The sequence below is a fragment of the Salvelinus fontinalis genome, chromosome 31, assembly GCF_029448725.1.
Source record: "Salvelinus fontinalis isolate EN_2023a chromosome 31, ASM2944872v1, whole genome shotgun sequence".
NCBI lineage: Eukaryota > Metazoa > Chordata > Actinopteri > Salmoniformes > Salmonidae > Salvelinus > Salvelinus fontinalis.
Genome location: NC_074695.1, coordinates 49,262,074 through 49,289,047, shown reverse-complemented (window position 1 = coordinate 49,289,047; position 26,974 = coordinate 49,262,074). Strand labels below are relative to the sequence as shown.

Here is a 26,974-nt window from a genome sequence, read left to right as displayed (position 1 = left end):
TACAAGTGAGACATTTGATTAAGATATTTATGTTGATTTAGCACACAAAGAGGTCATTATGGTATGTTTAAAGGAGTCTATGTTTATATATTTCAATAAATCTTGTATTTCTTTAATTCATGAATTTTGTATTTTTTTCTCCTGGGCTTTTTAGGAGGTTGGCAGTATCATAGGCAAGGTGAGAAGGCTTATCTTTTTATTCTATCATTTATGTTATTTCTAACTATTTTCTGAAGAGATACACTATTCAGAAGGGCTTTTTGATCCTTGAGATATGCTGTTATCACAAGGGATGACTATTTTCAGATCAATGAAGACTATTTCTAAAGTTGTATTAATATTGTACTATAAATTGTACTATAACAAAAGATATGGGAATTATCCTGTATTTAAAATAGACACTTGAAACCATGCCATTTTGTAAGTATTCATAAGCCAATCTATGTGGATTGATTTTCCCAAACAGTCAATATCTTTCCATTCTATTGTAGAAGCAAAACAAACATAAGGCCTCCTGACACACTTTGCTAACTGTATTTCCCCGTTGCAAATGTAATTGCTTTAAACCAACCCACTTAAAACCTTCTCCATTCCCTAATGCAGTACGGTAATCCATCAAACAGAAACATTAGTGCATTGACTGCAAACCTCCGGTTGAAACTGAGCTCCAAAAGGCATATTACTGTCAGACCCTTGTGATCAGTTTAGTGTCTTCTAGGAGGGCGTGTAGGGTGCTCTCTACCCCTTCGCTGGCTCCCACTAGCCCTGCAGCCTTGTAATAGAACACAGGCTAAGAGAAAGAGGGAGAGAAAGCAGGAGGAGAGGGATAAAGAAGTATGGGGAAAGAGAAAGTGAAGGAACGAGGGGGAACTAACACCGAGGGGATGAGAGATTGAGAAAAAGAGGGGATGAGAAAGAGAGAGGGAGAGAGAAAAGAGAGAAAAAAAGGGGATAAATAGATGTGGAGAAGAAGTGGGAGGGTGAGAAATGCTGTGTGTGGCGGTAACCAGGCTCTCCATCCAAATCACGTGTGTTAATAACTCCGTTCCCCCTCCTCATCTCTATCTCTCGGCTAGGCTTCAGCCCAACATCCTCCACAGTATCCCAAATGACACACTAGCATTCTATTTAGTAGGAAATAACAGTGTGGCTGAGTACACAAAATAGTATGGGTGCGTTTGTATTTGAAAACATCCGGTTGTCAATGTCATGGGTGTAGTTGGTAGAATCGTTTAGAAGCAGGAAGAGAGAATGATGGGCTGAGGCCAATATAAAAGTGACAGATGGAGTGGCAATCTAAAGCTGGCAGAGGAGGTATGACAGAGGTGTGACTTAATTTTACTCCTGAGCCTGGGTGGAGTGACTGACTGGCTGGCTGGCTGGCTAGCTGACCGCTGGCCACACAGAAAGGATCTCACAAGGACAGGACAGACATTAGTCGATAATAGAAGAGTAGATATAGATGTGAACAAAAAGGGGCAGATTTAAGTTTTTACTGCGTTTACTATATTTTATACATTTAGGATGGGATGAGAATACTGTATGTCAGCGGCTTTGTGCTAAACGTCTCAGACTGAAAAAGGACTCTACTTTTCTATTCCATGACAGCTTAGGTTACTTTTCAATGGAGGGGAAATATAGTCAACGTGAAGAAAGGTATCAGTTTAATAGGGATTGGAAGTGCAGGCAGATTTCCATCTGCAAGTTGAGGACACACTGAGAGGCCAGTACTTTTTAAACAAACCACACACCTCACTTCAAAGTTGTCTTTCATCTTCCTCTTTCCCAGAAAGGTGAGACGGTGAAAAGAATACGGGAGGAGGTATGTTACCAGCTTCCTATCTATTAACACTGTCCATCATATGTGTACGAGTACTCGACATTACCATATTGCATCCAAAGTAAAGCCTGTCATTGATTGATTAAATAAATGTATATCATCTAGCTCCAAAGCTATCAATATCACATCTGGTATCTGCGTCAATATGCATTATTTGTCTGAAATCTTTATTTTCCAGTTATTGTGTAGTACAGAAGTGTACCATCACAAATAAAAGGTTATAGTTCAAGGCAAAACATAATCAAACGGGAGACAGTGTCTAATATTGTTTGCAATGTGTGGTGTAGAGTTCCATTAATATTAAACCCAAACCCTCTCTGGATGTTTGAGAAGGTTGACTGGGATAGCATACAGAACAGCCTTATAGTCTGACCTGCCCATTGGCCACTCTTCTCTTTCAATAAAAAATCTCTCCCTTTTTCACACTCTCTCCTTCCATATCTTCTTCTCCATTTTTGGGGTGGCAGGTAGCCTAACGGTTAGAGCGTTGGGCCAGTAACCAAAAGTTTGCTGGATCAAATCCCAGAGCTGCCAAGGAAAAAGTCTGTCTTTCTGCCCCTGAACAAGGCAGTTAACCCACAGTTCCCCAGTAGGCTGTCATTGTAAATAAGAATTTGTTCTTAACTGACTAGTTAAATAAATACAAATCAGCCTCAGTATCAAGCTCTCTTTCTCCCTGTCTCTTTTTTTATTCTAGGTCTCTTTCCCTCTCTCCAATTTTCAGTCCAGTTTTTTTTTTATCTCTGCCTACCCCTCTCTCTCCCTTTATGTCTCTCTCTTATTTCTCCCTCATAAACCTCAAGGGTGCAGTTGATCCGATGGCGCTTGATTAATTCTGTACAAAAAGTAATTAGATTGCCATTGTGTTGGTTCAAATCACTCTGACTCCTGATGCAAAGCTATTATATTTTACTTTATGAAGCAGAATGATAAACATAGGCAGATAGACTGAGGGAGCTATACAGCCACTGGATTTGTCTGCCAGTGAACCAGTCATCCATGCTAGTCATCCGTCCACCCAGTCCGTCAGTCAGACGAACAGGCCTTTAATTAGTTCCCCCTATGTGAGGCTCTTTGGCTTCCTCCCCAGGCCCTCTCTGTCTCCACATTGTCAGAATGACTCAGTGGGATGACTGTAATAAACATCATAGAGGTTAAAGTACCACCATACCTCTACTACACACGTGTCCACTCACCATTCCGCAGGGCTCTGGAGATAAATGAAATGACATTGGATGGAGGGATCAGAGTACCAGCCTGGGGTTAAATTACAGCGAGGTCAATTCCCTGTATGATGATCCAGCTATCTATTGTTAGGTATCTGTAGGACAGGGTGTATTTACTGGTCTGGAGTTTGCTAAATTTGACCTTTTTTTTTTGTCCCTCATCCCTATGACTCTTTTCCCCTTACCCGTATCGCTTCCGTTTACTTTACTTCTTGGTCTGTCTCCCTACAGAGCAGTGCACGAGTCAACATTTCAGAGGGATCATGTCCAGAGAGGATCATCACCATCACCGGCTCTACAGACTGTGTCTTCAGGGCATTCACCATGATCACATACAAACTGGAAGAGGTAAGACAACACAATCACTGTTTCCCTAAGAGATTTTCTTAAGCGGGGCAAAGCTGCCCCTCGGCTTCAATTGATTTGATGTACAGTACCAGTCAAAAGTTTGGACACACCTACTCAACTCGAGGGTTTTTCTTTGTTTTGAATATTTTCCACATTGCAGAATAACAGTGAAGACATCAAAACTATGAAACAGTACATATGGAATAATGTAGTAACCAAAAAAGTGTTAAACAAATCTAAATATATTTGATATTTGAGATTCTTCAAAGTAGCCACCCTTTGCCTCGATGACAGCTTTGCACACTCTTGGCATGATTCTCTTACTGCATGATTCCATATGTGTTATTTCATAGTTTTGACGTCTTCACTATTATTCGACAATGTAGAACATATTCCAAATAAAGAAAAACCCTTGAATGAGTAGGTGTGTCCAAACGTTTGACTGGTACTATATCATTTCCTGGTTTCCAATTTGGTCAAATGTTTTTATTTATACTGTACAGTTCATCATGCAAATTGAAGATATCGTGGAGAATCATTAGTCACATTTAATAGCAAGGTTTCCTCCCAGGTTGGCTTCTACTGGTGATTAATTTGACGTTGGATACCAGTTAGACTTTTGCTGCTCTTGGTGCAAGAGCCTTTTAGTTTCTCATTATAATACTGCAGGGGGAAGTTCAACTAGCATTGTGCATTTTATGCAGCATAGTGACGTATTCAATAGAGCCTCACATTGAAACAGCTCAGACAACAGGAGAGGAACAGACAATGAAATGATGATGAAAGAACAGACAATAACATGTTAACGCGCTACTGAATTAAACAGATGAGGTTTGTGTTTAAAACCGTCATGTTTATATTTATCCACCAGCAAACGAATTAACATGGTAGATTCAGGAACATTTCGGTTGGTCTACCTGCAGTTACTCCCCGCATAGTCGGGCCAACCGTGCCTTAACAAATGCTGGCTGGGAGCGCGCGGAACTGCATTCATTAAAGATTTTAAGCTCTCACCTCTCTCCAACCCTATTGTCAGCCGAAACTCCCGAGTTGTCATGGCAACCTGTTGGCCTGACCTACAGCGGCACGTCTCTCAGCATGCCTGAGTGTTATGTGTCTGACATCTTTAATAAAAAGGGAAAAAATAACATCTCAACTCTTTTTGGCCAATGGGTAAAGAAGTTATATTGTTCTCTACTATCTACTCTCATCGTTAACTTGATCATGATGATTTAATCATTAAGGCGGTCAATTAAATACATTTTATCCAGTCATTATATGAGCACAAGTAAAGAGATGGTCCTACTTGAGTCTGGGCAGAACGGCTCTCTAATCACAAAGGACCACAGTTCAGCTCCTAAGAAAGGATATAGAGCATTTATTTGCAGCAGGTTATTCATTCTCCATTGATGTCTTATTGTCCTAACCACAGCATACACGGGGGATTAAGCGTGTTTGTGTGACTGCAGCTTCTTGTAACCCCCGGACTTATTTCCACCAATTTGCTTTTGAAATGTCGCTCACTGAGTTTGAGTGAGCGCGGAAGGATCGGGCCGTTCACAGTTGTTATAATATGATGCATATTTTTAGATCAAATCTGGGAGATGACGCCCAGAGCTCTAATGAGACAACGACACACCAGCATTGCTGCGTTATCCATCCGCCTCTCTTAAAATAGACACTGAGAGAAAACCAAGTGTCATAGCCGCATTAGATATATACATGGGTTTTAAATTGAAAAAGTAGGCCCACAAGAACTGTTGGAGAAATACATGTTTTTTTTCTCAAATCCCCTCGAGGGCACCTCTGTAAAGTATGGGAAATTAATATTATTATTGCACACCGACTAGCTACTGCATTCTGTTTGAAATACATGTGGTGTGTTTTCCATTCTGCCAAGAGAGAGAGAGAGAGAGTTTTTGAGTTTTTATAAAACCTTTATTTTCTATTCAATTGTTAACATAAATAATGACACATTGCCTTTTCAGAAATGAAACAATAAATGTAATTCCTACACAAAATAAATAAAACAAAAAAACAAAAGAACATATACATTCAACTTATTTCCTCAACAAAAAATAATTTCCCCTCCTCTACAAAACAAAGCACTCCTTCATATGCCCACTTCTCCTCAAACAATGGGAGATCTTTTACAGCTGAGAAGAACTCAAAATCCACTTTTATTCTTGCTTTCACTAATCCTTTAAAAACACATCTTATATCCTTCTCATATCCCGTGTCTATCTTATGTTTCCTACTCAAAAAAATTGACATCTTAGCTTGTCCCAAAATAAAATTTAACATTTGACATTTTCTTTTCTGTTGCTTACTATATTGAAACCCCAAAATAAAAACATTGTTATTGAAAATCTCACCTACAGCTCTAAACAAAGATTCCAGTATTTCCAATAGAGGTTTTATCCTCTCACACTCCATAAAACAGTGAAAAATGGTTTCTCTTATATTACAAAAAGGACATCCATCTCTAACATCTGAATTAACGACAGATACAAAAGCATTAACTGCAATAATGCCATGTAACACCCTCCATTGCATATCACCAGTACCCTTTTGTAACGGTGGTTTGTACAGTGCTCTCCATGCTGGCTTTATCTTGTCATCAATTCCCAATTTTACCCTCCATGGAGTGTCTTTTCTATTTTTCAATTTCTCTTTATTTAACACCTTAACACACCCCCTATACAAGTCCTTCCCATTCACCTCATCCAAACCCACCTCCTCCAACCCTCTCAAATCCAACAATAAACCTTTTCTCTCTGACTCTGGGATATTTGGTGTAATCCCTAATCTTGGAAATGAGACGTCTTCATCTTGTTCCTTCTTCTTGTGGCTATTAAGCATTCCCCACTCTTCCGCTGACAGAGCTTTCCTGCAGCTTCCCAGCATTTGTCCAACAATCCTTTCCGACCTCACCCCCAAATGTTCAGCCAACCGTCTTCCATCCATTAAGTCGGGCCCAGCCATTGCCATTAACTGTCTTAAGGTGATTATTTTTCCCTTCACCAGAATCTTGGAGAAATGTGGAACAGCTGCAGTTGTACAATCCAGTCTTGCCCCAAACACCAGAGGTTCCTCCAACAACCAATGCACTGACTCCGCTGAAGTTCGTCTGGACACCTTCATTATGCTCCACACTCTGAGAAGACCTCTGTAAAACGGAGGTACTCCCTCCCTAGAAATCTGGCTACTATCAACCAGAAATAAAGCCTTCTTTAAACCTAATCCTCCAACCCTCTGTAACACAAGGCCTGCTACCCCCCTCCACACCACATTTTCCTGTCCATAAAGCAACCTTTGAATAAACTGAAACCGGAAAGCAGCAGCCCTACTAGCAAGATGTACCAGACCTTGTCCCCCCTCTTTTGACAAATACAAAACACTTTGTGGAACCCAGTGATATTTATCCCAAAAGAAATCCACAATAGTTGCCTGTATCTTAGCCAGAAGGCCAGATGGTGGTTCTAAAACTGCCAACCGATGCCATAGTGCAGAGGTAATCACATTGTTAACTATAATAGTTCGCCCCCTATATGACATTCGAGGTAACAACCAACGCCATCTCCTCATCCTCCCTTCCACCATTTCAACCACCCCAATCCAATTTTTTTCCATAATCCCCTCATCTCCTAAGTACACTCCAAGATACTTATACCCTCCCTTACACCATTCCAAGCCCCCTGGCAAAGCCATGATCCCTCCAGACCATTCTCCAATCTGTAAAGCACAACTCTTTTCCCAATTTACTTTTGCCGAGGATATTCCCCTAAACCGATCAACCATTAGACTCAAACTATCCACCTCCGCTTGATTTTTCACTAAAACAACTACATCATCAGCATAGGCTGAAAGACGAATAGGAGGAATATCCTCGGAAATGTACACCCCTTCAATGCGACTTCTAATGCTATTTAGTAGTGGCTCTATAGCAATGGCATACAACATCCCTGATAAAGAACATCCCTGCCTAATACCTCTACACACTTTAAAAGGAGCACTCAAACCACCGTTAACTTTCAATACACTTTCAATGTCACCATCTATCACCTTTATCATGTCAATAAAACCAGAGCTGAACCCAAACGCCTCAAGCGTATGCCATAAATATTGATGTTCAACTCGGTCAAATGCCTTTTCCTGATCAATTGAAATTAGACCAGCATCCAACCCAATAGCCCTAGAGACGTCCAAAAAGTCACGAATCAGAGAAATGTTATCCCCTATCTGCCTGCCAGGAACACAGTAGGACTGGTCCGTATGTATGATTTGCCCCATCACCTCCCTCAGCCTGTTGGACAAAGCCTTGGACAATATCTTATAATCAGTGCACAATAAAGCCACCGGCCTCCAGTTTTTCACCTACCTAGGGTCCCCCTTTTTGGGCAGTAGGGTGAGGACAGCCCTTCTGCAGCTTATTGGTAGTAACCCTCCGGTTAAACTATCATTAACTACTGCTAGCCAATCTTCTCCCAACATAGTCCAAAAAGACTTAAAAAAGTCAACGGGAAGCCCATCAAAGCCTGGTGCCCTTCCATTTTCCATGCCTTTTAATGCAGAGTATAACTCCTGCAAAGACAATGGTTGCTCAAGCTCAACCTGAGCTTCTGCATCCACCTTTGGGAGCCCATCAAGGAACTGCTGTGTCACTGTTTTATCCTCTTTGTATTCACACTTGTAGAGCTCAGCATAGAACTCTACTGCCCTCTTTCTAATTTCACTAGGGCTAGTGAGCTCTTGTCCAACAGCTGATTTGAGACAATGAATAATTTTTCTTTGTCCATTCTTTTTCTCTAAACCAAAGAAAAATTTGGATGAGGCATCCATTTCAGAGATTCCCTGAAACTTACTTCTCACCAATGCCCCCTGTGCTCTGATACCCAGCAGGTCTGCCAATTCAACTTTTTTTCTCTTGAGTGCCTGCGTATGGCCTCGATCTCCTGTGGTCTCAACCAACGTCATGAGTTCCACTATTTCAAACTCTAGGGCTTTCATTGATCTGGTGATATCCTTGGTGACATTCCTCGTGTATTGATTACAAAATTGTTGAATCTGGATTTTCCCTATATCCCACCACTGTTGAATGGATACAAAACTGTCCTTTTGAGACCTCCACCTCTCCCAGAAAAAACAAAAACATTTCCTGAAGTGAGCATCACTCAATAAAGTTATATTAAAATGCCAGTATGCGCTTTTGGGTTTTACATCGTTAATGAACACCACCTCTGTTATTAAACAATGATCAGAAAATCCCACTGGGGTTATCACACTTGATTTACAGACCTGAGATTGATGCTCAAAACAATAAAACCTATCTAACCTGGCCATAGAGATGGTGTTCTCTCTCACATGCGCCCAGGTGTACTGCCTTGTGCCTCCATTTTGACTCCGCCAAATACCACACAATTCATGTGTTACAATGAGGCGCTTTAAAAAGGTCCTTGAGGCTATATGAGGTTCTTGGTGATTTCTATCTAAATCACTGACTGTGCAGTTAAAATCCCCAGTAATAAATAAATAATCTTCATTGTTACATTTCTCAATGGTATTTGATAATGTCTCTAAAAAACATACCCTCTCAACTGCCACCACTGGGGCATATACATTTATCAGACACATAGTGATGTTTTCATACCTTGCTCTAACTTTTAATAACCTCCCCTCAACTACCTCTTCAACCTCATAAGACAAAGGCAAAAACCCTCTTGAGAACAATATAGCCACACCCCCACTTTTAGAATTTTTATGACTACACACCACTGTCCCCCCCCACTCCTGTTTCCACATAACTTCATTTTCCAAATTACTATGCGTTTCTTGTAGAAAATTTATGTCACTTCCCTTTCCCCTAATTAACTCATACACTATCGCTCTTTTTTTAACATCTCTTCCCCCATTTATGTTTAAAGAAGAAATCTTAAAACTGCTCATGAATGAAAAAAATATACAGAGGAAGATACAGACATCCCATCTCTTTACAGAGTTAAAATTGCAACTAAACTCTTTCATTTTCTTTAGAATTTACATCACTTATCACTCTCGTGACCACCTTCTTAAGTCTAGCAATTTCAGGGCTTGTCAAACCTCCCCCCGTTATTTTTGACATCAAAAACTTTGCTGATTCAATAAACAATTCACTTTCAGGGAAAAAATCAGTTATACTGTAATCCTGCATATATTTCTTCCCTTTTGTCAACTTCAGAAATTGGCGTACCTTCTTAATTCCATACCTTCCTTCCTCCCCAATTATCTCGCTATTTTGTTGTGACGCGTCAGATGACTCACTCTCGCTACCTTCCCCAGAGGAAAACTCCACCATCTCTTCAACCTTTTCATCTTCAACTAATTTATCAATCTCTACCTTCCTCTTAGAATTAGACCCTTCACCACCCCCTACATTCTTTCTCTTACTCCTCGGTACTTTGAAAACATCTTCTTCCTTTCCTGTTATTTCAATTTCCTCTTTATCTCCAATTTCATTTTCCAACACCACCTCAGCGACGGCAGTCGCAATCTCACCGACTGTTTCCCCTCCCTCCTTGTTCTGATCCACCACAATTGTCCCCGTATCCACACTGCCTTCCTCTCCTCCTTTTCCAACCACATCTGCCCACCTTCTTCCTTCCCCTGTACCTTTAGCAGTTTCATCCCTTTGCGTCGATGCGTTATCTGTACCATCACTATAACTACTACCGGGCTCTGCGCGCTCCTTCTCAGGACAACTACGCACCAAATGCCCCTCTCTTCCACACCCAAAACATTTCATTGATTCAGTAGAAGCGTAAAATACATAATCAAATACATCAATCTTAAAATTGAACGCTAAATTCAGTTCATCAACTTCCTTTTTTAAGATCATATGCACTTGCCTCCTATGAGACACGACATGTTTCAGCAACGGAGATTTGCATCCAAAAATAACTTTCTTTATTGTAGATACAATTTGACCATGACGCGATAATTCTCTCTCCAACACTTCATCTCTAACAAATGGTGGTACGTTAGACAATATAACCTTCTTAGCCGGATTCATAAGTGGAAATACCTGCGTCTGTGTCTCCCGCAAAACAACACCGTTCTCCACCATCGTATTCACCTTTCCAATGGAATCTAAGAATATCACTACTGCGCTATTCATCCTTGAGGCTGATTTGATGCTATCATACCCAATCATACTACCTACCGCTAAAACACATTCTTCCACTGAACATCCAACCTCTGCCAAAATCTTAATTCCATTGCGCCGACTAAGTTTTTCATACTCCAAACTTCCACGAGTGGACATTTCAACCAGCCACACCCGCTGGTTGTGCCCTCGCGAAAACAAACAACCTCAAACTATCCCACCACCCCTCTACTTGTTAATTAATAATTAGAAAAATTATTTTTAAACCAACTAAACTAATCAATATATATATATTTACATACCAAAACCCAATAGAATGAAAAGAAATCCAGTCGCTCTCACAAACACTCCTGCTTGACGACTCACTCCCAGCATGCACTCCGAAGAGAGAGAGAGAGAGAGAGAGAGAGAGAGAGAGAGAGAGAGAGAGAGAGAGAGAGAGAGAGAGAGAGAGAGAGAGAGAGAGAGAGAGAGAGAGAGAGAGAGAGAGAGAGAGAGAGAGAGAGAGAGAGAAAAATTACCACACTGGATTGAAGGAGAGGCTATCAAATGAAGGAAAATAGGAAATGGCGATGACTGAGGCTGAGGCTTTACCATTCAATCAAAGTCATAAGTGGGGTTTTTGGAGATTATGCCATCAGTGATTTATCATTCATCTTTCTCTCTCCCTCTTCCTCCGTTCCTCCCTATCTTTTCCCCCTCTTTCACTCCCTCTCCCCAGGACCTCACCACACTGGTGGCCAACGGCACCATCAGCAACAAGCCACCAGTAACCCTACGACTGGTCATTCCAGCCAGCCAGTGTGGCTCCCTCATCGGCAAGGGAGGGGCAAAGATCAAGGAGATCAGAGAGGTGATAGACTAGTACAGAACAGCTGCAGAAGTAGGATCTTCATTTGAGCCAGTTTGCTGCAGCAGGAAAATAATCCTGCAACAACAGGAAATGTGAATTATTATGTGGATTATAATTAATGGACATTTTTGTGGAGATTTATACCTTTTTCGTAAGGGAAAATCAAGTCTGAAATGTCAGTGGAAATTTCAAACTTCAGAAGCCTCTTTAAACCTCAAATGACACTACAAGTAAAACATTTCCTGCATTGCAACAGGGTGATCAAGGCAAGAAACAAGACCCTTAACAGTTAGAAAAAGGCAGCCATTTCACTTGACTGTAGATTGGGGAGTTAGCTAGTTCCTTCCCTGATCAGCCCTCAAGGCCACTATATGCCAGTCTGTTTCATGTCTGGTTTGTGTTTATTTCAAGGGCACCAAGCTTCTATTGCAATCTTACACGATATCCTGTGGTCAGGATGCATTATGTCCCCTGATTGTTCTCAGAGTTGCTCTGTTATTTGATTTACTGCAAGCTGATTTTCTTTGCAGATCACTCCAATTTGTATGCAGGTCATTCCATCCATCCATCCATGACCACCCAATGTTTAGTGCTAAGCTTTCATGTTCATTAGGTCAACAAACCACAGAAGTGGACCCATGTCAGTGTGATTATTAGAATGCCATGTCTTTCTGAATCGGTGTAATCCTTTCTTTAAACTGCTATCATTGGCAGAGCACGCGAGCACAGATACAAGTGGCAGGAGATTTGCTGCCCAACTCTACTGAGCGAGGGGTGACGATATTGGGGAGTCAAGACTCGGTAATCCAGTGTGTCAAGCTGATCTGCACAGTAATCCTGGAGGTAGGGTGACATTTCTCTCCTTCTCCCTTTCCAATCTCCCTCACACACATCCATAACCAAGAGTGGAATTCAATCAAACCCACACTCCACTGCCACTGGAGTAACACTAACAATGTTTCTGTGTTTTCGTAGCACAAGAGCAATGTTATATTCCATAGTGTTGATTTGATTGAATACTGTCCTACCAATAATACAATTAGGAGGGGATAATAGAATTGTATATGCTGTTATAATAACCTGAGCCTCAGGGAAATGTGGTATCCTTCCTGAAGAGCCAGCTATAGTTAACTTCTCCTAGGCTTAGTAGACATTAGACAGGTTCCTCTGGTTTTGACCCTGAGACAACGTATTATGGAGCAGAGGAAAGAAACCTGGCTCAAAAAAACAAACTGGCCTGCAGCGAAGTGTGTTTTCCTTCAAACAGCCGCTCCTTTAAGAAACAGGAGTGGTGGAAAGGGAAGAAACAACCCAAAGGATTATTTCCCTCCAATGCGTACATGCCGTCCTTTTCGTTTTTTGCATTGCAGTTGGACCGGACTGCCTAATTGCTAGTTTGATCCAGTTTTCCAGGGCTTTCTTCAAAGGCTTGCAACTTTCATTTTGGATTCTCTTCCAGTGGGGCCTTCAGGATTTAAATTATGCAAAGTTATACAAAGAATTGGCTTTGACTGCTCCCACAGAAAAGATGCTCCACATTTCCGGAAAACCCTGCATCCTTATGATAAATTATACAACTTCCTGTGTGTTGTTTTAACCATTTTCTGTTTCCTTTTGTAATTGGCGAGTTCATGAGTTTTCTCTGAGGGGGAGTAGGTTTTTGTCAGAGAGTGTGTGTGTGTGTGTGTGTGTGTGTGTGTGTGTGTGTGTGTGTGTGTGTGTGTGTGTGTGTGTGTGTGTGTGTGTGTGTGTGTGTGTGTGTGTGTGTGTGTGTGTGTGTGTGTGTGTGTGTGTGTGTGTGTGTGTGTGTGTGTGTGTATGTGCGTGCACAGTGCATGCACCCGTTTGAAATATCCAAAGGAATGTTGAACAACTTGAGCCAAAGGCTGAGATTACAAACTCAAGAACAATCCAATCAGCCCTAAAGAGCTGCCGTTTCAATTGTTGAACTGTTAAATGAATGACTAATGTCACCAGAAGAAAAACAAAGGAACAAATATCATGTAACTGTCATTAGCAGTTTAATACACCATTAATTGTCCTTGTGTTTTATGTGCTTAATAGTTCAATGCCATTTATTCAATTTCTTTCCCTCCTACACAACATAAGTGACACAATAGCCAGACTTAAAATTAAACATCCTTCATACATGTTTTGACTTGCATCTGTCATATTTATTTTGGTGATAAAGGTGAATCGATATCTCACAACACCAGACCCCTTGACCTATGTTTGACTCCCCAGTCTCCCCCGAAGGGTGCTACCATTCCCTACCGGCCCAGCCCCTCCCCAGGAGCCCTCCTCATCTCTGGCAACCAAGTGAGAAAGCCACAAACCCATCTACACCCTGTATAGACGTGTCATGTGAAATGTATAGTCCATTGTAATTATTGAGGGACTTTAGAGCACTATTCTGTGTAAGATCCTTACTTAGACGCACATCAATGCCACCCCATGACTCAACCCATGAAGATACTGTATGAAGTAGTTTTGCTACTTGGGGGTTGTACTATATGTACAGTATGTGTGGGGGGGGGGGGGGGGGGTGAGATTGTGGGTGGGGGTGATGTTAGGATGCATGGAGGGAAACATTTTAGCCACTCAGTCTAGAGACCTTTAGCGTTCGGCTCGACTGCGGTGGATTCTGGCTTCTATGCGCTGGTGATCCAAACCCTGTTACAGCATATGAGCTGTCTGAGCATTACTCTCAAATGTTTGATATGGTGTTGTGTTAGTGCTCATAATAGCATATCAAATTAAAGTGCAGGGTGAATCTTGCTTCTACACCTTCTACACCTGCATTGTTTGCTGTTTGGTGTTTTTAGGCTGGGTTTCTGTACAGCACTTTGAGATATCAGCTGATGTAAGAAGGGCTTTATAAATACATTTGATTTGATCTATGGTCAGAGGGAAGATGAGGCACTTTAATGAATCCAGAGCAGTGATAAGGAGTGTTTGTGTAATTTGTCAGAGGATAAACAGGAATGGGAAAATACTCGGCTTGGATGGTGACTCATACCATAAGCCAGTTAGGTGTGCGTGTGAGAGTTTGACATGGAGCTCCAAGGACCACTCGGGACCTATTTGATCTAAGGAAGGAAGAAAACATGAATATATGTTATTGAATATATGAATATATGTTATATATTCAGTGGAACCGAAGGGGTTTTCAGTGATACATTTCAGTTGGAAAATGAATGTAGTCCGTGGGAATTTCTCATATTTGTGTGGTATATGATGTTGAAAGTGCTCTGGGAGGACACTTTAAAAGGCTAGATCTTGTTGATTAATTACATGATTTTAGCTTTTATGTTTTACTATTAGTATGTCTGCTTAGCTTATCCTAGATAAACTGTGTTTACAGTATGTAATGAATGAGCTAACTAACATTTTCTGGTGAAATAAAGGTAAATAATAGGAATAATGTATGTTCCCTGTGTGTGTGTTTAGGTGTTTGAGGCGTCAGACTTTTCCCCCCACCCACTGTACTCTCTCTCCCAGGGCGGTCTTGACCTGCATCAGGTGAGTGTCAGATGATCTGATGTCACCAACACCTTTAATGGTGAATAGTTTTCAAACATGTTCATACCTCAAAAGTGGTCTTAGAGGGCAATTTCATTATCTCCAGCGCAATACCAGTGTAAATGTGAAAACGGTGCGTTTCTATGTTTTGTAGATAAAAAATATAAAGTTAAAAAGTTCTATCCGAAAACATCATCAACAGTTAAAACATTTTACAAACAGTGATTTTCACTATAAGATTCGCGTGTACATGGGAAGAAAGAAAATCCACTCCCTCTGGCTAGAAACTCATTGCAGGTTTTGAAAATCACGTTTTTTCTTACTTTTAATCCTGTTCTGTGATGTCACAGAAGCCTTGTTTAGGACCTTTCTTTATAACGACAGATGACACATACAGTGCCTTCAGAAAGTATTCATACCCTTTGACTTATTCCACAGCCTGAATTCAAAATTGATTAAATATATATTTTTCTCTTACCCATCTACACACAATACCCCATAAGGACAAAGTGAAAAAAAAAAAATGGATTTTTTTGCAAATGTAATGAAAATGAAATACAGAAATAGTTCATTCACATGAATATGCACACCCCTGAGTCAATACTTTGTATAAGCACATTTGTGATTCGTTTCAGGAAACTAGGCGTATGTTGCAGGTCACTACATCACAGGAGAGGCATTTGAACGTAAACTTTTTTTAAAAATAAAATGTTGTTTATTGGCAGAAATGCCTTCTGGAAATTGTAAACTTTCATGTGCCTTAATAACAGACTTGTATGCCATCTGTAAATACGAATAAAATTGTTAAAATTACAAGCCTAGTTGGTTTAGCCACAGAAAAAGTTGCCAACCTTCCCGCTAGCCATGATTGGCTGAGATAATGAGTGGGCTGGGTATGCCGAGAGATGAATTCGGATTGGTCTGCCATATAGCAGGCTTCTGTCTATTTGGGCTGGTCAGTATGTGTAGGTAATCCTGTCTAAATCGACTTTTAATTTTTTTTATCATGTAGTAGAACTGCATAAGTGTTGCTCACTTTCTGGAGGACAGAGTTTTGAAATCAGTGCAATTAGAGTATGATAGCTAAAGAGATGGAGAAAACACCTGTGTGCGGATTACATCTTCAAACTAAGGGCAACCATGGCATCCGTGACACGGAGAAGAATCCACCCATGATTTGCACGGGTAAATTACATTGTTGTGGCTGCTATGTGTGATGTATTGTTGTCTCTACCTTCTTGACCTTTGTGCTATTGTCTGTGCCCAATAATGTTTGTACCATGTTTTGTGCTTCTACCATGTTGTGTTGCTACCACGTTGTTGTTATGTTGTGTTGCTACCTTGCTGTGTTGTCATGTGTTGCTGCCTTGCAATATTGTTGTCTTAGGTCTCTCTTTATGTAGTGTTGTGTTGTCTCTCTTGTCGTGATGTGTGATTTGTCCTATATTTATATATATATATATATTTTTTTATCCCAGCCCCCATCCCCGTAGGAGGCCTTTTGCCTTTTGGTAGGCTGTTATTGTAAATAAGAATGTGTTCTTAACTGACTTGCCTAGTTAAATAAAGTTAAACAAATATTTTTAAAAGAATTGTTCAGATATTGCATGTTTCTAGTTTTGACAGAAAGTCATTTTTATTTTAAGGTAAATTGTACTGTTAGCTAGCTAGCTACACTAGCTGTATGATCGTATTATTCCTTTCTCAGAGCCATTTGCTTTGCTAGTTATAGCCTAAAGTTAGCTAGCTAACATTGATCCTGGTTGGTTAGCTACCTACAGATTCATGCAGGGTAGTAATGTCATGAGTTGGTATTATGGTTCATTGTTTACCTAGCTAGCTAGCTACATGTCTTAACAAAAGACTCCACTATGCAAGTAACCATTTCAATAGAATATCATTGCGACAGCTGTTGATATTCGTAGCTGGTAAATTCACTCTGGCTATCTACAGAAAGCCAGATTCCAGAGCACTCTCGTCTGCGTGTGCCCGAGCACAGAATAAATGATGAATTTACGAACGCTCAACACCCATTGACTATGACCAGTGTCAGCGTAAATTGTTTCCAGGAGCACAGTTGTGGTCACCAGCGCTCTGGATAACATAACAACAGCCTAACCAGCTCTGCTAGGGCGAGTAAAATGGTCAGTGAGCTGTTCTCTCATTTGTGTCTGGAAGAAGCTAGCCAACGTTAGCCAATTAGCTTGGATGCTTGCCTGTTGTTGTTAGGACAGAATGCTCGGATCAACCCATAAAGAGATGGGTGGGGCCAAAGCTTAAGAGCGTGTGAACGATGAGGTTACAAGTTTATCAACTTTCAAAGTAGAATTACTTTCCCATTGTTCCTCAAATCCTGTGTATGATATACCATGTTGTGTCTCTCTGTCTCTGTTTTTATCCAATGTAAAAAACACAATTTCAAATTTTGCTACATAAGACCGAATCAAGGCAGTCGGTCACATTTGCCAGAAATTACAGCTGTGTCTTTCTGTGTAATCTCTAAGCGTTTTCCACACCTGGATTGTGCAACATTTTCAATTATTTTATTTTAATTATTTATTTTAATCATTTTCAATTATTTTATTTTAATTATTTATTTTAATCATTTTCAATTATTTTATTTTATAATTATTTTTGAATTCTTCAAGCTCTTTCAAATTGGTTGTTGATCATTGCTAGACAATCATTTTCAGGTCTTGCCATAGATTTTCAAGTAGATTTAAATCAAAACTGTAACTCTGCCACTCAGGAACATTCACTGTCTTCTTGGTAAGCAACTCCAGTGTAGAATTGGTCTTGTGTTTTGGGTTATTGTCCTGCTGGAAGGTGAATTCCTGTCACGTTCCTGACCTGTTTTTTATGTGTGTGATGGTCAGGGCGTGAGTTTTGGGTGGGCAGTCTATGTTTTCCGTTTCTATGTTGGTTTTGGGTTGCCTGGTATGGCTCTTGATTAGAGGCAGGTGTTTTGCGTTTTCCTCTAATTGAGAGTCATATTAAGGTAGGGTGTTCTCACTGTTTGTTTGTGGGTGATTGTCGTCCGTGTCTGTGTCTGCGCACCACACGGGACTGTAGCATTTGTTCGTTCGTTTGTTATAGTCTGTACCTGTTCCTACGTGCTTCGTGTTTTATGTAAGTACTCTCGTTCAGGTCTGTCTATTTCGTTTTGTTGTTTTGTAAATTTATCAAGTGTTCTTCGTGTGTTTAGTTTCGTCTGGTTAATAAAGTATCATTATGTATTCACAACCCACTGCATGTTAGTCGAATCACTACTCCTCCTCTTCGTATGAAGAGGAGGAGGAACACCGTTACAATTCCTCTCCCGGTGTCTGGTGGAAAGCAGACTGAACCAGGTTTTCCTCTAGGATTTTGTCTGTGCTTAACTCCAGTCCATTTCTTTTTTATCCTGAAAAACTCCCCAGTCCCTAATGATTACAAGCATGCCCATAACATGATGCAGCCACTAATATCCTTGAAAATATGGAGAGTAGTACTCAGTAATGTGTTTCACCTGTCTTCGTGATTGTCTCCACCCCCCTCCAGGTGTCGCCCATCTTCCCCATTGTCCCCTGTGTATTTATACCTGTGTTCTCTGTTTGTCTGTTGCCAGTTCGACAAGCCTTACCAGCGTTTTTTCCTCTGCTCCTATCTCTCGATTATTCCTGGTTTCTTGTTTTCCCGGTGTTGACCTCACTGCCTGCCCTGACCTTGAGCTTGCCTGCCATCCTGTACCTTTGCCCAACCTATCTGGATTACTGACCTCTGCCTACCCTGACCCTGAGCCTGCCTGCCATCCTGTACCTTTTCCCCACCTATCTGGATTACTGACCCCTGACTGCCCTTGACCTGTCTTTTGCCTGCCCCTGTTGGATTAATAAACTGTTGTTACTTCAACTTTGTCTGCATCTGGGTCTTACCTGAAACGTGAAAGTTGTATTCACGTGAACATTGTATTCAGGACAAATGCCCCATTTTTTTGCAGAATTACTTTAGTGACTTGTTGCAAACATTATGTACAGGCTTCCTTATTTCACTCTGTCAATTAGGTTAGCATTGTGAAGTAACTACAATGTTGTTGATCCATCCTCAGTTTTCTCCTATCACAGCCATTAAACTGTATAATTGTTTTAAAGTCACCATTGACCTCAAGGTGAAATCCCAAGCGGTTTCCTTCCTCTCTGGCAACTGAGTTAGGAAGGACACCTATATCTTTGTAGTGACTGGGTGTAATTAATAACTTCACCATGCTCAAAGGGATATTCAATGTCAGCTTCTTTTTTTTACCCATCTACCAATAGGTGCCCTTCTTTGCGAGGCATTGGAAAACCTCTCTGGTCTTTGTGGTCCATGCAACTTATTATGTGTCTTCTAAAGCTCGTTTTTACTCATCAACCTATTTATGCTTGCTATAAGAAAGGGGTTGAATACTTATTGACTTTTCAGCTTTTCATTTTCCCTTAAGTCGATCATGGTTATTGATCCTGCTGTATCTCTTCTAGTGATACAAATATGACAGTATTACCAATGATTTGACATTGTTTCCTCTGCTTAGAGTGGATCGTGTCATTTTGGTGCATAATAGGGAATTGCGTCTAACGTCTCCATGGAGTGGTAATACTAGCCAGACTGCTGCCATCGGTCAGAATTGAGTTTAGCTAAGTGCTGTCTGGCCTGACCATGGGGATACATGGACACCACCCTGACTTATGAGAGATGAGGAGGAGCGAGAGAGAGGATGGGTGGGATGAGAGATGAGGAGGAGAGAGAGAGAGAGAGAGAGAGAGAGAGAGAGAGAGAGAGAGATTTACAGGAGGCCCGTTACAGAGTATGAAGGTTGGTTAAATGGCACTCTGCTGTGAAGATTGCAGACCCCTGATGATGTCCAATCTGGACTGAAGTGCAATCACATTAAAGATGCTGGAAACACTTTCTATGTGCAACATGTGTTGTGTAATACATTATGGATGCATTTTATGGGTTTATATAGCCTGTTATAGAGCCACAAGCTATACATTCCCATAGCAAGTGTATAATACTCAATAACCACTTTGCAATACACAACAAATGCATTTATGTATTTGCTTCCACATACTTAGCCATTGTAGTATACTGTATAAATATTATATATGTCAGTGATGCACTTATATACACTGTCTGGTAAGTGGTTATTGGCATAACAATGTGTTTTTTACTGTCATTTGCCTAATGCAGAGTGATCTCTTCCAGGCCTACACTGTACAAAACCAATATGGCATTCCACATACAGAGGTAAGTAAAGTATATACAGCAGTTATATATAGTAACCTAACTATCACACTCTAATTTTTTTATGTAGCCCTTTCATGCAGTCAAATGACCTAGTGGCCTTATGGGTGGGATATTATTCATATTTCTCATAATTTCATAATGAATAAACTTTATTTTTTTTAACAGACGAAAATCCTGTGTTTCTATGTCAAACAGTTTTGTTATATTTCAGTTTTCTGTAATATACAGTATATAAAGTGTAATATTGGGATGCGAATTCAAAATGGAATACATTTCAACTCTATACCTGACATGGTACTTGTGTTTTATTTTTTGTAACCCCATAACTATGTGTGTGAGGTGTATACTTTTGTTTCAAAGAATACCAAAGAAACACTCTGTGTGACCCTGATTTAGCCCACTGCAGTAAAAGTTTAACATATATTTTGGATGCTCTTTCTTCCTGTATCTCAGTTGGCCAAGCTACATCAGCTATCCATGCAGCAGAACATGCAGCAGAGTCCCATGTGCCAGCAGACTACAACCGTTCTTCCTGGTATGAGTTTACTTCATTTAGCCCAAATGGCAGTCAAATACATTTAACTCTGAGTAACAAGAGTCATAAAAGCTGTAGGAGATGTAGGGATCAGAAAGCATGCAACGAAACTGAACCTGATGGCTGATGTTAGTCCAAAGCAAACAAGCGAACATGGCACTTACTGTAATGGTACTGTAACACTTACTGCAGCAGCAGGTAGCCTAGTGGTTAGAGCCAGTAACCGAAATGTTGCTGGATCAAATCCCCGAGCTGACAAGGTCAAAATCTGTTGCTCTGCCCTTGAACAAGGCAGTGTTCCCCGGGTAGGCTGTCATTGTAAATAAGAATTTGTTCTTAACTGACTTGCCTAGTTAAATAAAGGTACAATTAAAGACAAAAAATGGTGTTATATTCTATTAGTCATATTTTAATATCATCTGCCAAGTATCAGTAACATCGACAGTTTGTCGGGGAAGGATGAGCTGCAGAGATAGAACATATCCTGTTACAACAATGCTAAGTGAAGGGATCCATGTCATAAGCCCAACTGATTATGTGCTTGTGGCAGTGAAGATGAGAGGAAGCTCCCTACAGCTCTTCGTATTTTTTGGCAGTGAAAAGGGAAAATATTATAAGAAAGGATGTGTTCCGCCACAGTATCAGAGAGCCTGGAGAAAGGTGGCTTGTTAAACATAAGTCTATTAAAATGGAAATGAGCTGCTTAGCTAAATCTAGCCGTTATACCACCAAAAATATTTATCACGTAGCATGTCAATTATGCTGGTTTCAGTGGAGGCTGCTTTGGGGAGGACGGCTCATAATAATGGCTGGAACGGTGTGAATGGCATGGCGTCAAACACAAGGAAACCCTGTGTTTGATGTTGTTGATATCTTTCCACTTATTCCTCTTCAGCAGTTACCACGTGCCCATCCTCCCCAATTACGGTGCCACCAATCTCATGTGGCTGGTTTGCTTGACCTGCAAGCCACACGTAATGTATGAATATATGAATGAATGTATGAAAGGGATTGTTAAGTTGCATATTTTCTCTCACTAGGAATGGACTCAAACTCCCAGACATCGCAGGAGCTCCTTATTCAAAACGACGTGAGCAGTTAATTGAACATAATATTACATTCTACATTTAAAAAAAAAAAAAAAAAACAGATATCCTCTGGGTTAATTTTATTCAGAAGGTGAATTGAACTTCCAATTAAATTAGAAATTTGAAAAATACTAATTGAAAATAATTGCCGCTTTTCAATCATTGAATGTGAATTTAAATGAATCTCCTAAAGTGACTGAATTTAAATGGAATTTACCCCCAACCTGAAATGCTGTTATTCAGAACAATCTACTCTAGGCTTCATTGCAAACAACACATCAGACAGCAGCATAAGCAGAAATATCACATTGCACGTAAACAACTCATAGAAGCCGGTGACACCAGCTAGACAGATGCTCACGGGTTGAAAGCGGTCGAGAGACTGTAGTCTTGGGTAACTTCAAAGGAGAGAAGGGGACACATCTTGGCAACATACTAATTATCCAAGTAATTATAACCCCAGACTAACCCAAGGTCGTGGGGATTTTGAGCCGATATGGATCCCCTGGTGTTATTGTCTGGGTTCCAGTTGCAGTGTCTCGGAGGGACTCCCATGAGTACCCAGTAAATCCTCTCATGTTCCCTGACCTACTTAGACACTCTCTCTCTCTGCTGTCAAAACAGCCAATAAAAAACAGCCAGCAAGTCTCTCCCTCTCACTCAGACGCCGCATGTGATGCCTCTCCAATCAGAGCACAAGACAGAGATGCTGGAATACATTCGGAAAGGAAGACTACTCGGATTGCCCTCTGTGATGATCTAGCACTGGCCGTCAAACCATTTCAATGGATCAGAGACTTCATGTACTCTACTGTCTTGAAATGAATCACACCATGACAGAATGCAATAAGCTCTCCTATTCAAGATGACACGCCAACCAGACATAACTGTTGGACAACGTTTCCCCCCCCCAGCAAACCCTTAAATACCACACCTTCCAATCCGTCAGTGGAATGGCTGGTGCTGTAGAGTGGGGTGCATGCCTGGGACAGCTGAGTCTAAGCTCCAGCCATTGTTACAGAGAGGACATAGAGAGCTCAGCCATGTCTCTCTCTCTCTCTCTCTCTCTCTCTCTCTCTCTCTCTCTCTCTCTCTCTCTCTCTCTCTCTCTCTCTCTCTCTCTCTCTCTCCTCTCTCTCTCTCTCTCTCTCTCTCTCTCTCTCTCTCTCCTCTCTCTCTCTCTCTCTCTCTCTCTCTCTCTCTCTCTCTCTCTCTCTCTCTCTCTCTCTCTCTCTCTCTCTCTCTCTCTCTCTCTCTCTCTCTCTCTTATTTATATATATATATATATATATATATCAGAATCTGTAGGTTGAAGATTCATTCTTAGAGGTGCAGTGGTAGATTTAGGCTGGGTCCATCTCAATAGTCTGAAACAGCTTCCTCTCCTCATCAGCTTATCTTGATCTGCGCTGATCTGAATACATAGCAGAGGTAAAAGCAATCTGTGAACATACGAGGCATTTGCTTTCCCCTGTCCTGCCCTTCCATAGGACTGCAGCTGAAGTAAAGGAGATGAGGTAAATAGGCCACATATACTATTGAGATGCACCCTTAGGGTACCGAGAGAGAGGCATTGAGGAAGAGCTTAGACACGGTCAGCAATATACTGTACTTCTGCCTAGGGAAGATGTAGCCTGGATAAAAATGGTGACTCTCCCACCACATCCTTCTTCCTCTGTCATTTTCCAAATTACTACTTCAGCAGGAATTCTAAGATTATATAGGCCAGTTACACAGTAGCAGCTGAGGTGATACAGTTGAGGTGAGGCATGCAGTGTTATTGTACTGTGTATGCCCTGCTTAGCACTGGTAATCACTAGCGTACACAATGTTCTATTTGCTGCATGGTATGTCCAGAATTTGCTGCATGGTATTTCCCTTTCTCTACACTAAATGAGGAAGCCTCTAGAGCTCCTACACATACCTCTGAAATTGGCCCTTCAGACATTCAAAATGAGCCTTCTACTCCACATTGTTTTTGGATGACAATGGTCGAAACAGAACTTTGTTTTTAACAATCAATTGAATATAAGCATCGGGATGAATTGGTTCAGTTTGCTGAGAATGAATAGATTGTTCTGAGGTACTGGATTCTCCCTCCCAGCAGGGGAGAGTACTGGTCAAATCCCTGATCCCAGGTCTGTGCTAGTGGTGCTCATTGTCTCTCAGGGCTGCCCTTTAGCCTGGCTGGGCCGTGTCAGTGCCTTGCTAGCTGCTCCCAGAATAATCTGCCGTGCCAAGAATAGCCAGAGACCAACCAGGATGCTGTGTGACCAATCAGAAGCTGCGAAACAGGACTGTGACTTCTCAGGAAAGGAATGTGAAATACAGAGAGAAGGACAGAAGCAGGAGAACTAACTGTGTGTGTGTCGCAGGGGCCACTATCAGTCATCCATCATTAAACTGCCAACACACACATAGTGGGGATACTCCATCACTGTCAAGGCCTCTCACCCTATATCTGACAGCATAACCCTGCCTCTGTGGCCTGACACCCTGCACTCACGCTTAGACCCTTGGAATAGACTCTGATCCTTAGGCCTAGCATGATCCTCCGGCCTTGGCCATTGTTCTCTTGAAACAGAAGCTGATAGAAAGAGGATAACATCTTCTAAGACCCCAATATAAACTCATGTCATCATCTTATGAACTAATGTCAGCAAAAAGACCACACAAACCGTCCGGATTATAGCTCACGTTTTGAATTATTTTCCTACTCCGTTTTCCATTAGCCAAGAGATGCTTCTCTTCTGGGTCCTGTTTGGGAAGGGATTTGTTTGGGGAAGTTGCCACGGCGACGGAAATCAATAACCTTTTAGCTACTCAGATTAATAAGAGGCAAATATGCCGCCTCTCTCTACCTTGTCTCTTTTGCACGGTGCACTGCAATTAAGGAAGAGGTTGGAAAAACTGTGTATTTCACATGCGGGATAGAGGACAGGGCCATAACATACAAACAATGTGATGTTTAGAGAAGAGTGCATTTCATACACAGACCGTAGAAGACCAACAATAGCATGTACGCACACTCTCAACACAAGCGTTTTGCAGTTATTGTTAGCATTTGTAATCATTATTAATAGTTAGCATCATCATCATCAACACCACCTTCATATAGCCTACAGTAGCTTTGTTTGATGTGTTGCAATATTAAGACTCTCGACACAGCTGTCAAAACAATGTCAATGTAATAAATAACTCTGAGGCAATCTGAACGCATTCAAGTGATTCAAATCTCTGCGTAAATAGATATCCACTGGATATAGTTGTCCATCCATCCATCTATTGTTCTATGTCTTGCAGCTGATAGGCTCGATCATCGGCCGGCAGGGCACTAAGATCAATGAGATCAGGCAGGTGTCGGGGGCTCAGATAAAGATCGGCAGCCAGCTGGACGGAACCAATGACCGACACGTCACCATCACTGGCACACCAGTCAGCATCAACCTGGCCCAGTACCTCATCACCTCCTGGTAAGGCCATTGGCCAATGCGATCCAGGCTAACCAATCAGTAGGAGAGGGGATTTGGCACGTAGAGGGAATTCTGTTTCCATAACAGTCCAGGTTAAAGGTTTAATAACTTGGGGGATAAGCAGTAATGAGGTCATTGTGCTCTTGTTCTGGGAATAACCCCCTAGATAATTCATACACCTGTATTGCATTGCATTGTACTGTATTCTATTATATTGTATTGTAAGCCACTCTTCTCTCTCCATAGTTTAGAGACAGCTAAATCCACGGCCCAGGCAGCCTCCATGGCCACCCCCAACACGTCTGACCTCAATATGGTCTTCACACATCCCGCTTCCCCGGCCTCCTCCCCCCACACCGCCTCCACCCTGGCAGCCATGGGTACCCTCTCCCCCATGGGCCACCCCTACAGCGCCCTGCCCTTCTCCAGTCTGTTAGGGGTCAAGTCTGTCCCCTTCCTGACTCTCTCCAGCCCCGCCCCCCAGGTCGCTGTCACCGCAGCCCCTTCCCACGCCTCCCTGGCAGCCTACACTACCAAAATCTCCTCGGCCAACTGCATCAAGAAACCCGACAGGCAGAAGTTTGCACCCTACTGATGCTACATGCTACACCTCGCTAGCCTTCTTCTGAAGGCTGAAATTAAGGACAACTGTCTATTATGGCCACATCTCAAATGACACCCTATTTCCTACATAGTGCACTATATGGTGAATAGGGTGCCATGTGAGACTTGCCCTATGTTCTTCCAATCACGCCCCGATGTAGCCATATCTGCTGCCAGAGATTATCTTGGCTGTACTTTATAATTCACCACAAGGAAGAGACCAACAGAGATTTGGACGAAAGCTATCATAAGGTATACTATACATTACATATATAGATGATTTGTGAGTTCCCCATGGATTTATGGACTTCTTTCACCCCCAACTCCTTCTACTGTTATTTATCACTCGTATAGAGCACAGTCCTAACTTGGGAAATGCACTAACTTGGAGTTTCATGTAAATCATGCACTGATGTAATGGTAAGTGTGCATCTCTCGAGTTAGGAATAGGCCCAAAAGTATTTATCCTTCAGTAAATTTGAAAATTATAATCTGATACGGATGGCTGCTCAACTATATGATGCTTTTATACAACATCTGTGATTGCTTCTTGAAGTTTCTAAGAAAATCTGTAAATGTTTGGGAAGAAAAATATTGTTTTTTTATGCCCTTGTGCAATAGCTAGTGCCGTACTGTTCAGTGTTATGTTTGTTTTGTTGGGTTTTGTTTGAAATGTGCAACTAGTTTTACCTTGTTTCTTTGTATTGTTTTGTTTATTAAAAGTATTTGTCTCTTGCGGTGGCTGCAGGTATGCGTCTCCCTTTAAATTGTACCTTTGTCCATTAAAGGTGGAGTCTGCAACTTCTTGTGGCCAAAGGAAATGCTCAAACAGTCAAACACAAAAAGCACTCAAAAACAAAAGCCAATCAGTGTGCTTCAAACATACTGCAAAATACATGAAACACCCAAGTAGTGGTCCGAGATAATCAATATTTTTGAAACCACAGTGAAGAAGGCGCTTGTCAAGCCCTTTTACACACCATATAAAAATGACATAACACCAATTCTCCTCCAGCCAGGTTATTTTTATTTCCCCCCCGAACTGTCATGAGCCAGTGGGTGGCACGTAATTCCAAATGC

The 26,974-nt window shown here is 41.3% G+C and overlaps 1 protein-coding gene across 3 annotated transcripts in view; it reads left to right on the top strand.

The window, feature by feature from the left end:
• The window catches only part of LOC129830461 (poly(rC)-binding protein 4-like), a 53,778-nt gene extending 27,148 nt beyond the window's left edge, over positions 1-26,630 (top strand). The window contains exons 3-14 of one of the 3 annotated variants that reach the window (XM_055893049.1): positions 155-178; positions 1,790-1,822; positions 3,298-3,414; positions 11,277-11,408; positions 12,123-12,251; positions 13,653-13,727; positions 14,859-14,930; positions 20,139-20,195; positions 20,649-20,730; positions 21,771-21,820; positions 25,122-25,291; positions 25,538-26,630. In XM_055893049.1, the coding sequence (XP_055749024.1) occupies positions 155-178; positions 1,790-1,822; positions 3,298-3,414; positions 11,277-11,408; positions 12,123-12,251; positions 13,653-13,727; positions 14,859-14,930; positions 20,139-20,195; positions 20,649-20,730; positions 21,771-21,820; positions 25,122-25,291; positions 25,538-25,886 (1,290 nt within the window). In that variant the 3' untranslated portion in view covers positions 25,887-26,630. The remainder of the gene's footprint in view (positions 1-154; positions 179-1,789; positions 1,823-3,297; positions 3,415-11,276; positions 11,409-12,122; positions 12,252-13,652; positions 13,728-14,858; positions 14,931-20,138; positions 20,196-20,648; positions 20,731-21,770; positions 21,821-25,121; positions 25,292-25,537) is intronic. The other 2 variants (XM_055893051.1, XM_055893052.1) reach the window with 2 other exon arrangements.
• Positions 26,631-26,974: the final 344 nt, after the last annotated feature.